General features: G+C 45.1%; 1 protein-coding gene across 1 annotated transcript in view; it reads left to right on the top strand.

Moving 5' to 3' along the window:
• Nucleotides 1–13299, top strand: part of RNMT (RNA guanine-7 methyltransferase) — a 61090-nt gene that overhangs the window by 8196 nt on the left and 39595 nt on the right. The window contains exon 3 of the mRNA XM_069731001.1: nt 2042–2177. Coding sequence (XP_069587102.1) covers nt 2042–2177 — 136 coding nt within the window. The remainder of the gene's footprint in view (nt 1–2041; nt 2178–13299) is intronic.

Below are 13299 nucleotides of genomic sequence, written 5' to 3'. Positions count from 1 at the left end.
AGAACTTCAAGGAGAGAGCTTCCATTGTTGTCAAAAAGGCTCCAGGGCGCCCAAGAAAGACCAGCAAGCGCCAGGACCGTATCTTAAAACTGTTTCAGCTGCGGGATCGGACTACCAGCAGTGCCGAGCTTGCTCAGGAATGGCAGCAGGCTGGTGTGAGTGCTTCTGCACGCACTGTGAGGCGGAAACTTTTTGAGCAAGGCCTGGTTTCAAGGAGGGCAGCAAAGAAGCCACTTCTCTCCAGAAAAAACATCAGGGACCGACTGATATTCTGCAAAAGGTACAGGGAGTGGACTGCTGAGGACTGGGGCAAAGTCATTTTCTCTGATGAATCCCCTTTTCGATTGTTTGGGACATCTGGAAAACAGCTTATTCGGAGAAGAAGAGGTGAGCGCTACCACCAGTCTTGTCTCATGCCAACTGTAAAGCATCCTGAAACCATTCATGTGTGGGGTTGCTTCTCAGCCAAGGGAATCGGCTCACTCACAGTCTTGCCTAAAAACACAGCCATGAATAAAGAATGGTACCAGAATGTCCTCCAAGAGCAACTTCTCCCAACCGTCCAAGAGCAGTTTGGTGCCCAACAATGCCTTTTCCAGCATGATGGAGCACCTTGCCATAAAGCAAAGGTGATAACCAAATGGCTCATGGAACAAAACATAGAGATTTTGGGTCCATGGCCTGGAAACTCCCCAGATCTTAATCCCATTGAGAACTTGTGGTCAATCATCAAGAGACGGGTGGACAAACAAAAACCAACAAATTCTGGCAAAATGCAAGCATTGATTATGCAAGAATGGACTGCTATCAGTCAGGATTTGCTCCAGAAGTTGATTGAGAGCATGCCAGGGAGAATTGCAGAGGTCTTGAAGAAGAAAGGTCAACACTGCAAATATTGACTTGCTGCATTAACTCATTCTAACTGTCAATATAACCTATTGGTACTCATAATATGATTGCAATTATATTTCTGTATGTAATATAAACATCAGACAAACACTAATAAAAACCAGAGGGCAGCAGATCATGTGAAAATATAAATTTGGTGTCATTCTCAAAACTTTTGGCCATGACTGTATACCTCATCAATGTGGGCTACTGTGTGGATGTACTTGGGGCCTGAGTTTGGTGTTTTTTTTTTTTTATGTTTTTCTTCTTCTGTAAAACTTAGTTAACATGCTATATCAAGGGGGTTTGAAGGATTAAGGTATTTTCATTCACCTATCGGTAAGGTGGGAGTGTGAAACCCAGCACTGTTCTCGCTCTAGCCGTGGCCAAAGTAGTCAGCTGGTCAACATCTCCGCTCTATTCTTTGTGTAGTGGCTGTTCACGCTAATAGAAGGTGGTCCTGAGTAGAGTTGAGCGAATATGTTTGGCTTCCCTCTTATTCGGCAAGCTATAGCGCTTACCGAATATGCTCCAGAGGGAACCTGGCTTCCTGGATCGCTCCAGCTCATCAACTGATCGGCGCCACAACCGCGACTTATGCAGCTGCGGTGCCGAACAGCTGATCAGCCGGCGCGCTCCATGTATCCGAGTTCCCTATGGAGCATATTCGGTAAGCGCTATAGCTTGCCGAATAAGAGGGAACCCGAACATATTCGGACCACCTTCTATTAGGTTGAACAGCCACTACACAAAGAATAGAGCTGTGATGTTCTGGCCCAGCTTGCCGAATAAGAGGAAACCTGTTGGCCGGCAGGAGTAAAATGTCAAAAGTTTGTCTAAAGAGAAGTCGTCTTCTTGATTATTTTGATCTCTGCAGTGGTTATCATTCTTTGGAGTGAACACTGTATGGTCCAATATAACATGTATAATCTGTAGGGACACATTACGGCAAAAAACTGTATGGTAGTGGTCCGATACCCTGCTGCTATGTTTAAACATACACGAAGGTATAACACTGTAAAAAGTGCAACATTTTAGTTTTTTTCCCATGGCAGCAGACCTAATAAAGCCTTAGTAATATAATTATGTAAACTGTTTTTGTATTATTTTAGCTTTTTATTTATCTTTTTGCTTTTTTCTTTTCTGTGCACAGCGAACATCAGAAGGTCACAGCTCAGCAGTAGCTGCACACTACAATGAACTCCAGGAGTGCGGATTAAACCAGCGCAACCAGTCCCGAATCGTTCATCTAAGGAACTTCAACAACTGGATGAAAAGTGCTCTGATAGGTGGTTGATATGTACAATTTATATGTAAAATTTAGTGTCATCAGCAGACTTTTTAACATATTTGTAATGTATCCTGAAAACTAGGCACTCCTCTTTTTTGAAGGATTGTTGCATCTTTTTTTCATGATTGGCGAAGGCATCACTTAAAAAATTACTTGCACAATGTCAATATTTCTTTTTCTTTAACATAGCACAGTGTCTGCAATGTATAGACAAATCCCAACATGTAGCTACTGCAAGTGCCTGTCCTCTATACAGCAGCACTTGCATTGTTACATTAGCATAGCCTATGCCTCTTGTTCATGTATATGCTCTGATACACTACACATTTTATGATGTTACATACATCTGTTGATCAGCACTTGCCGTTTTCAATTATTGATCTGTTAGCTGGTATCAAGCACAACTCAGCTTCACGCCTGTCTACTGTGTATTCACAACAAATCTTGAAACAACCATTGAGATGGCATAGCAGGGTGTTGTTGAGCGTAACGGAGCTGTGCTGTTTAAAGGGTTATTACTAGGATTGTATTATTTTTCACAAAGCACAGTAAATTCATACTGCTTTCTAGTACCCTTGTTTTTTTTTTTTTTTGTTTGTTTTTTAATTTCTTATCTGCCCTTTGATGCATCCAACTTCACATCGTAAAATGGGCTGTCCAGCTTCTTCGCCACTAAAACTATATTTGTCAGCAGCACTTGCTTCCTCTCAGTGCTGCAGACCCCTCTACTTTTCCTGTGTGCATCTAACTAGCCCGACTTCTGAGTTATCATTAGGCTAAGTCAAGTATAGACTTCATATTATGCTTCTATACACATTTTTTTTCATATACAGAACCCTGGCTAACCAATCTTATTTTATGCCATCGACATCAGAATAACTGCAGTGTGGTTTTACATCATTATCTGGTTATTGCAGAGCTCAACTCTCTTGCACCCCTCTACAACAGCAGTACAGAGCTGTGTTTGCTGCCTGCTTGTGACAGATCAGTTTTTTGAAGCAACAAATGATGCATATAGCAGAAGAGAATTTTCTGCCATATGCATCAATAGAGCAATATTTGCAGTTTCACATCACTGATCTCTCAGCAGCAGGTAACAAACACACCTCGACTAATCTTGGTCCTGGTACACAAAGCCCCCTGCTGCAGTATATAACTCCTCTCAACCACCTGTATACAGCTTTATCCTTCAGTATTTCTACTCAGCCCCCTATATACAGCTCATCCTGCAGTACATCGCTCCTCGTAGTTACGAGCACACTACTGCTTCCTGGTATGAAGCACTTGTCTGCACTGTAATGAAGGAAGATCTCAGAAATCTGCAAATTGGTTCTCCTCTTAAGGAGGAAAGCTTTTCTCTATAGAGCCTTGCCACATGACTTGCCATATTTAGCCTAACTGAAATATCCAGGTAAAGACACCCATCCAAAGACTGTTTTGGGGTGCTCTGTTTTCTTCAGTGCATGGCAAGTTACTGTTTAATTACTTGAGAGACCTTTGATGGAGGTCTAGGAAGATGTTTTTTTTTTCTTTTGAGCACATACAGTGGGGCAAAAAAGTATTTAGTCAGTCAGCAATAGTGCAAGTTCCACCACTTAAAAAGATGAGAGGCGTCTGTAATTTACATCATAGGTAGACCTCAACTATGGGAGACAAACTGAGAAAAAAAAATCCAGAAAATCACATTGTCTGTTTTTTTATCATTTTATTTGCATATTATGGTGGAAAATAAGTATTTGGTCAGAAACAAACAATCAAGATTTCTGGCTCTCACAGACCTGTAACTTCTTCTTTAAGAGTCTCCTCTTTCCTCCACTCATTACCTGTAGTAATGGCACCTGTTTAAACTTGTTATCAGTATAAAAAGACACCTGTGCATACCCTCAAACAGTCTGACTCCAAACTCCACTATGGTGAAGACCAAAGAGCTGTCAAAGGACATCAGAAACAAAATTGTAGCCCTGCACCAGGCTGGGAAGACTGAATCTGCAATAGCCAACCAGCTTGGAGTGAAGAAATCAACAGTGGGAGCAATAATTAGAAAATGGAAGACATACAAGACCACTGATAATCTCCCTCGATCTGGGGCTCCACGCAAAATCCCACCCCGTGGGGCCAGAATGATCACAAGAACGGTGAGCAAAAATCCCAGAACCACGCAGGGGGACCTAGTGAATGAACTGCAGAGAGCTGGGACCAATGTAACAAGGCCTACCATAAGTAACACACTACGCCACCATGGACTCAGATCCTGCAGTGCCAGACGTGTCCCACTGCTTAAGCCAGTACATGTCCGGGCCCGTCTGAAGTTTGCTAGAGAGCATTTGGATGATCCAGAGGAGTTTTGGGAGAATGTCCTATGGTCTGATGAAACCAAACTGAAACTGTTTGGTAGAAACACAACTTGTCGTGTTTGGAGGAAAAAGAATACTGAGTTGCATCCATCATACACCATACCTACTGTAAAGCATGGTGGTGGAAACATCATGCTTTGGGGCTGTTTCTCTGCAAAGGGGCCAGGACGACTGATCCGGGTACATAAAAGAATGAATGGGGCCATGTATCGTGAGATTTTGAGTGCAAACCTCCTTCCATCAGCAAGGGCATTGAAGATGAAACGTGGCTGGGTCTTTCAACATGACAATGATCCAAAGCACACCGCCAGGGCAACGAAGGAGTGGCTTCGTAAGAAGCATTTCAAGGTCCTGGAGTGGCCTAGCCAGTCTCCAGATCTCAACCCTATAGAAAACCTTTGGAGGGAGTTGAAAGTCCGTGTTGCCAAGCGAAAAGCCAAAAAAATCACTGCTCTAGAGGAGATCTGCATGGAGGAATGGGCCAACATACCAACAACAGTGTGTGGCAACCTTGTGAAGACTTACAGAAAACGTTTGACCTCTGTCATTGCCAACAAAGGATATATTACAAAGTATTGAGATGAAATTTTGTTTCTGACCAAATACTTATTTTCCACCATAATATGCAAATAAAATGTTAAAAAAACAGACAATGTGATTTTCTGGATTTTTTTTTCTCAGTTTGTCTCCCATAGTTGAGGTCTACCTATGATGTAAATTACAGACGCCTCTCATCTTTTTAAGTGGTGGAACTTGCACTATTGCTGACTGACTAAATACTTTTTTGCCCCACTGTATAGGCCAGGCAGTTCTCCTAGGAAAAAGCATGCAAATTACTTTTCCTCCAACAGGAAAAATTTACTATCGTCCTGCTGTTCACTGATGCAGGGTCAGTATCCCAAAAGTGTTGTCTGCAAAAGGCTTGCCTAAATCTTAAGTCATCTGGCAATGCTCACTAAAGGATTGACTTAGTGGGTAGAAACTTCCAATAGGTGACTATAGTGAGCCATCTTTCTTTCTTTTGAACTAAAGTTAAATTGCATACCTTTTTCCCAGGGAACATTGCTTGGCATCGAAGTCTCCCTGCACTAGTTGGCAGACAGCACAAGAGACCGTACTCCCTATATAGAAATACCTTAAATCTGTTTTCTGAACAGACTGGAGGTTTATCTTTGGTGTAAAAATGATGTGGAAGCCATTTACCAATGTTGTTTTCTCCCCTCACCCTCCACGACAGGACAATAGGAGGTGGCCTCCCTGTCCTATTAGGGTCAAGAAACAGAGGTAGTCCCTCCCCATCTCCTGTCAGCAGTGTTTTTCCTTTCCCTAGGGACATGAAGACATCATCCTGGTTTTCTGCGGTCAGCAGAAGCTGGGAGCGGTGCCTTCTTCCTCTCCATCTGCTCCTTTGTCCCGAGGATCTTGACCACCACATTTCTCTGCGCCTCTGGGCAATGCTGATCGGAGGTGGGCTGGGGTACACTCATATCTCCCAAGCCTCCTTCCTCCTTCTCTTTATAATGGCATGAAGTGAGCATATCTGGTAGTGATGTGGGACATCGGTCCCCTTGAATTGACGTCCCATCTGGTTGTAATCCACCATGGAATGCAAAGCGTTTTCCGGCTCTCTGAGCTGAGAAAAACAATTAATCGGTCGGAGAATGACGCCAATGGCCTTCAAGGAGTTCTCTGCTGATTGGAATCAGATTCTTCAGGAAGGGGAGGAGTTGCATCTGAGGGATGTCTACTGCGTTTGGTCACAGTCACTTCACTGTAATTGACCTTGACAAGAAGACACCCTAAGGCAGGACCTTTTCCTTATATCCATGGAGGATGCTTCTTTTCTTCGATGTGCTTCTGCTGATCTCAGCACAAACCAAGGCCCAGTAAATAATCTTAGGGTGGGTGCCTCCTTTTTGGGAGTAGGATATGGTTATCACCATTTTTCATTCACCCATGACGGCACCACGAAAGAGGGAATCGCTCTTCAAGGACAGGAAACCTTCATGATAAAAAGGGCGGCTCCTCTCTGCATCAGTTGTTTTCCTGTCCTTGATGGGAAACACTCAGTTTAATCGGTGGTGAAGATGCAAATAGAAGAGGATGCCTGGGGCAGCCGGGCTTTGGCAGGCACGGGTCTGCTACGGCCATCGCCAGGGTTCCTGTTGTGAATTCTGTGGCAGAGCTCCCTCCTGTGGTCACAAGTGGTACTTCGGCTGATTCTCTCTGGGAGCTTCAGTTTGTGGAGGAAAGTGGTACTGCGGCTTCTGAGTTTCCTCCCTCAGGTGATCTGGTGAGGTCGTTAGGTGCTTCTCTACTTAACTCCACCTAATGCTTTGATCCATGCTTCCTGTCAATGTTCCAGTGTTGGACTTATTTTTCCCTGGATCATTCCTGTGGCCTGCTGCTCTGCATAGCTAAGTTCTTCTTTGCTATTTGTTTGCTATTTTTTCTGTCCAGCTTGTCTAATTGTTTTGCTGGAAGCTCTGGGACGCAAAGGGTGTACCTCCGTGCCGTTAGTTCGGTACGGAGGGTCTTTTTGCCCCCTTTGCGTGGTTTTCTTTAGGGTTTTGTGTAGACCGCAAAGTTACCTTTTCTATCCTCGATCTGTTAAGAAAGTCGGGCCTCACTTTGCTGAATCTATTTCATCCCTACGTTTGTCTTTTCATCTTAACTCACAGTCATTATATGTGGGGGGCTGCCTTTTCCTTTGGGGTATTTCTCTGAGGCAAGGTAGGCTTATTTTCTATCTTCAGGCTAGTTAGTTTCTCAGGCTGTGCCGAGTTGCATAGGCAGAGTTAGGCGCAATCCACGGCTGCCTCTAGTGTTGTTTAGAGAGGATTAGGGATTGCGGTCTGCAGAGTTCCCACGTCTCAGAGCTCGTTCTATTATTTTGGGTTATTGTCAGATCACTGTATGTGCTCTGACCTCCATGTCCATTGTGATACTGAATTGCCTTTCATAACAGTACAGGAAGCCAAAAGTACTAATGATTCTCAATAGAGGGAAAAAAGAAGTTCTGAGACCATTTTTTTTTCTTTGCACTGTGTTTTGCCTTTTTTTTCCCCTAGACATTTGGGTGGTTCAGTACACAGGTGTAGCGATGGACATTAGAAGTCTGTCTTCATTTGTGGATCAGCTCTCGGCAAGAGTACAAAAGATTCAAGACACTATTGATCAGAAATCTATGTTAGAACCAAGAATTCCTATTCCTGATTTGTTTTTTGGAGATAGAACTAAGTTTCTGAGTTTCAAAAATAATTGTAAGCTATTTCTGGCCTTGAAACCTCATTCCTCTGGTGATCCAGTTCAACAGGTTTTGATTATTATTTCTTTTTTGCGCGGCGACCCTCAGGACTGGGCATTTCCTCTTGCGCCAGGAGATCCTGCATTAAGTAATATCGATGCGTTTTTCCTGGCGCTCGGATTGCTGTACGATGAGCCTAATTCAGTGGATCAGGCAGAAAAGAATTTGCTGGCTCTTTGTCAGGGTCAGGATGAGATAGAGGTATATTGTCAGAAATTTAGAAAGTGGTCAGTGCTCACTCAATGGAATGAATCTGCGCTGGCAGCTATGTTCAGAAAGGGTCTCTCTGAAGCCCTTAAGGATGTCATGGTGGGATTTCCTATGCCTGCTGGTTTGAATGAGTCTATGTCTTTGGCCATTCAGATCGGTTGACGCTTGCGTGAGCGTAAATCTGTGCACCATTTGGCGGTATTACCTGAGCTTAAACCTGAGCCTATGCAGTGCGATAGGACTTTGACCAGAGTTAAACGGCAAGAACACAGACGTCTGAATGGGCTGTGTTTCTACTGTGGTGATTCCACTCATGCTATCTCTGATTGTCCTAAGCGCACTAAGCGGTTCGCTAGGTCTGCCACCATTGGTACGGTACAGTCAAAATTTCTTCTGTCCGTTACCTTGATCTGCTCTTTGTCATCGTATTCTGTCATGGCGTTTGTGGATTCAGGCGCTGCCCTGAATTTGATGGACTTGGAATATGCTAAGCGTTGTGGGTTTTTCTTGGAGCCCTTGCAGTGTCCTATTCCATTGAGAGGAATTGATGCTATGCCTTTGGCCAAGAATAAGCCTCAATACTGGACCCAGCTGACCATGTGCATGGCTCCTGCACATCAGGAGGTTATTCGCTTTCTGGTGTTGCATAATCTGCATGATGTGGTCGTGTTGGGGTTGCCATGGCTACAAGCCCATAATCCAGTATTGGATTGGAAATCCATGTCGGTGTCCAGCTGGGGTTGTCAGGGGGTACATGGTGATGTTCCATTTCTGTCAATTTCGTCATCCACCCCTTCTGAGGTTCCAGAGTTCTTGTCTGATTACCGGGATGTATTTGATGAGCCCAAGTCCGATACCCTACCTCCGCATAGGGATTGTGATTGTGCTATCAATTTGATTCCTGGTAGTAAATTCCCAAAAGGTCGACTGTTTAATTTATCCGTGCCTGAGCACACCGCTATGCGCAGTTATGTGAAGGAATCCCTGGGGAAGGGGCATATTCGCCAGTCATCGTCGCCATTAGGAGCAGGGTTCTTTTTTGTAGCCAAGAAGGATGGTTCGCTGAGACCTTGTATAGATTATCGCCTTCTTAATAAGATCACTGTTAAATTTCGGTACCCCTTGCCAATGTTATCTGATTTGTTTGCTCGGATTAAGGGGGCTAGTTGGTTCACCAAGATAGATCTTCGTGGTGCGTATAATCTGGTGCGAATCAGGCGAGGAGATGAATGGAAAACTGCATTTAATACGCCCGAGGGTCATTTTGAGTATCTAGTGATGCCATTCGGACTTGCCAATGCTCCATCAGTGTTTCAGTCCTTTATGCATGACATCTTCCGAGAGTACCTGGATAAATTCCTGATTGTGTACTTGGATGACATTTTGATCTTCTCGGATGATTGGGAGTCTCATGTGAAGCAGGTCAGAAAGGTTTTTCTGGTCCTGCGTGCTAATTCTTTGTTTGTGAAGGGATCAAAGTGTCTCTTTGGTGTGCAGAAGGTTTCATTTTTGGGGTTCATCTTTTCCCCTTCTACTATCGAGTTGGATCCTGTTAAGGTCCAAGCTATCCATGATTGGACTCAGCCGACATCTCTGAAAAGTCTGCAAAAGTTCCTGGGCTTTGCTAATTTTTATCGTCGCTTCATCTGCAATTTTTCTAGTATTGCCAAACCATTGACCGATTTGACCAAGAAGGGTGCTGATGTGGTCAATTGGTCTTCTGCTGCTGTGGAAGCTTTTCAAGAGTTGAAGCGTCGTTTTTCTTCTGCCCCTGTGTTGTGTCAACCAGATGTTTCTCTTCCGTTCCAGGTCGAGGTTGATGCTTCTGAGATTGGAGCAGGGGCTGTTTTGTCGCAGAGAGGTTCTGATTGCTCAGTGATGAAACCATGCACTTTTTTTTCCAGGAAGTTTTCGCCTGCTGAGCGAAATTATGATGTGGGCAACCGAGAGTTGCTGGCCATGAAGTGGGCATTCGAGGAGTGGCGTCATTGGCTTGAAGGAGCTAAGCATCGCGTGGTGGTATTGACTGATCATAAGAACTTGACTTATCTCGAGTCTGCTAAGCGTTTGAATCCTAGACAGGCTCGTTGGTCGCTGTTTTTTGCCCGTTTTGACTTTGTGATTTCGTACCTTCCGGGCTCTAAAAATGTGAAGGCGGATGCTCTGTCTAGGAGTTTTGTGCCCGACTCTCCGGGTTTATCTGAGCCGGCGGGTATCCTCAAGGAAGGAGTAATTGTGTCTGCCATCTCCCCTGATTTGCGGCAGGTGCTGCAAAAATTTCAGGCTAATAAACCTGATCGTTGTCCAGCGGAGAAACTGTTTGTCCCGGATAGGTGGACCAATAAAGTTATCTCTGAGGTTCATTGTTCGGTGTTGGCTGGTCATCCTGGAATCTTTGGTACCAGAGAGTTAGTGGCTAGATCCTTTTGGTGGCCATCTCTGTCGCGGGATGTGCGTACTTTTGTGCAGTCCTGTGGGATTTGTGCTCGGGCTAAGCCCTGCTGTTCTCGTGCCAGTGGGTTGCTTTTGCCCTTGCCGGTCCCGAAGAGGCCTTGGACACATATCTCTATGGATTTTATTTCAGATCTTCCCGTTTCTCAAAAGATGTCAGTCATTTGGGTGGTCTGTGATCGCTTTTCTAAGATGGTCCATCTGGTACCCTTGTCTAAATTGCCTTCCTCCTCTGATTTGGTGCCATTGTTCTTCCAGCATGTGGTTGCATGGCATTCCAGAGAATATCGTTTCTGACAGAGGTTCCCAGTTTGTTTCGAGGTTTTGGTGAGCCTTTTGTGGTAGGATGGGCATTGACTTGTCTTTTTCCTCGGCTTTTCATCCTCAGACTAATGGCCAGACCGAACGAACCAATCAGACCTTGGAAACCTATCTGAGATGCTTTGTTTCTGCCGATCAGGATGACTGGGTGTCCTTTTTGCCTTTGGCTGAGTTCGCCCTTAATAATCGGGCCAGCTCGGCTACCTTGGTTTCGCCATTTTTCTGCAATTCTGGGTTCCATCCTCGTTTCTCTTCAGGACAGGTTGAGTCTTCGGACTGTCCTGGTGTGGATACTGTGGTGGACAGGTTGCAGCAGATTTGGACTCATGTAGTGGACAATTTGACCTTGTCCCAGGAGAAGGCTCAACGTTTCGCTAATCGCAGACGCCGTGTGAGTCCCCGACTTCGTGTTGGGGATCTGGTTTGGTTATCTTCTCGTCATATTCCTATGAAGGTTTCCTCTCCTAAGTTTAAACCTCGTTTCATTGGTCCGTATAGGATTTCTGAGGTTCTTAATCCTGTGTCTTTTCGTCTGACCCTCCCAGATTCTTTTTCCATACATAACGTATTCCATAGGTCATTGTTGCGGAGATACGTGGCACCTATGGTTCCATCTGTTGACCCTCCTGCCCCGGTTTTGGTGGAGGGGGAATTGGAGTATATTGTGGAGAAGATTTTGGATTCTCGTGTTTCAAGACGGAAACTCCAGTATCTGGTTAAATGGAAGGGTTATGCTCAGGAAGATAATTCCTGGGTTTTTGCCTCTGATGTCCATGCTCCCGATCTTGTTCGTGCCTTTCATGTGGCTCATCCTGGTCGGCCTGGGGGCTCTGGTGAGGGTTCGGTGACCCCTCCTCAAGGGGGGGGTACTGTTGTGAATTCTGTGGCAGAGCTCCCTCCTGTGGTCACAAGTGGTACTTCGGCTGATTCTCTCTGGGAGCTTCCGTTTGTGGAGGAAAGTGGTACTGCGGCTTCTGAGTTTCCTCCCTCAGGTGATCTGGTGAGGTCGTTAGGTGCTTCTCTACTTAACTCCACCTAATGCTTTGATCCATGCTTCCTGTCAATGTTCCAGTGTTGGACTTGTTTTTCCCTGGATCATTCCTGTGGCGTGCTGCTCTGCATAGCTAAGTTCTTCTTTGCTATTTGTTTGCTATTTTTTCTGTCCAGCTTGTCTAATTGTTTTGCTGTAAGCTTTGGGACGCAAAGGGTGTACCTCCGTGCCGTTAGTTCGGTACGGAGGGTCTTTTTGCCCCCCTTGCGTGGTTTTCTTTAGGGTTTTGTGTAGACCGCAAAGTTATCTTTCCTATCCTCACTCTGTTAAGAAAGTCGGGCCTCACTTTGCTGAATCTATTTCATCCCTACGTTTGTCTTTTCATCTTAACTCACAGTCATTATATGTGGGGGGCTGCCTTTTCCTTTGGGGTATTTCTCTGAGGCAAGGTAGGCTTATTTTCTATCTTCAGGCTAGTTAGTTTCTCAGGCTGTGCCGAGTTGCATAGGCAGAGTTGGGCGCAATCCACGGCTGCCTCTAGTGTTGTTTGGAGAGGATTAGGGATTGCGGTCTGCAGAGTTCCCACGTCTCAGAGCTCGTTCTATTATTTTGGGTTATTGTCAGATCACTGTATGTGCTCTGACCTCCATGTCCATTGTGATACTGAATTTCCTTTCATAACAGGTTCCGGTAACGCCAAGGAGGTCACAGTGGGTGCCCTCCCTGAAAGCGAGTGAATGAGGCACCAGCAGCTGATTACCGGTGCCTGCAGCCACGCTTCCCCGGAGTGCACCGGTGGAGAAGGGGCCATGCGCAGCTGCTGAAGTGGGCAGTTTCCACACCTGGTGGAGAGTTCCCTCACACCATGAAAGTCGTCCACAACTGCCAGGAAAATTTTTCAGGATGCAAAGAAAAACCCACAAATAACATCAGCTGAAATGCAGGACTCTCTGGAAACTGGCAGTGTGGATGTTTCAAGATGCACAATAAGGAGGCACTTGAAGAAAAATGGGCTGCGTGGTTGAGTCACCAGAAGAAAGGCATTACTGCTCAAATGCCACAAACTATCTTGCCTACAATACGCAAAACAGCACAGAGATAAGCCTCAAAACTTCTGGAACAAGGTAATTTGTAGTGATGAGAACAAAATGTAACTTTTTGGCCACCATCCTAAACATTACATTTGGAGAGAGGTCAACAAAGGCCTATGATGAAAAGCACACCATTCCTACTGTAAAGCACGGAGGTGGATCGCTGATGTTTTGGGGATGTGTGAGCTACAAAGGCACAGGAAACATGGTCAAAGTTGAAGGAAAGATGAATGCAGCACGTTATCAGCAAATACCAGAGGCAAATTTGCACTCATCAGTCCGGAAACTGTGCATGAGACATTCTTGGACATTCCAACACGTCAACGATCCAAAACACAAGGCCAAGTCGGCCTGTCATTGGCTACAGCAGAATAAAGTGAAGGTTCTGGAGTGGC

The sequence above is a fragment of the Ranitomeya imitator genome, chromosome 6 (assembly GCF_032444005.1).
Source record: "Ranitomeya imitator isolate aRanImi1 chromosome 6, aRanImi1.pri, whole genome shotgun sequence".
NCBI classification, from domain to species: domain Eukaryota; kingdom Metazoa; phylum Chordata; class Amphibia; order Anura; family Dendrobatidae; genus Ranitomeya; species Ranitomeya imitator.
The sequence above is the reverse complement of the archived record's forward strand: the minus strand, read 5'-3'. Positions and strand labels throughout refer to the sequence as shown.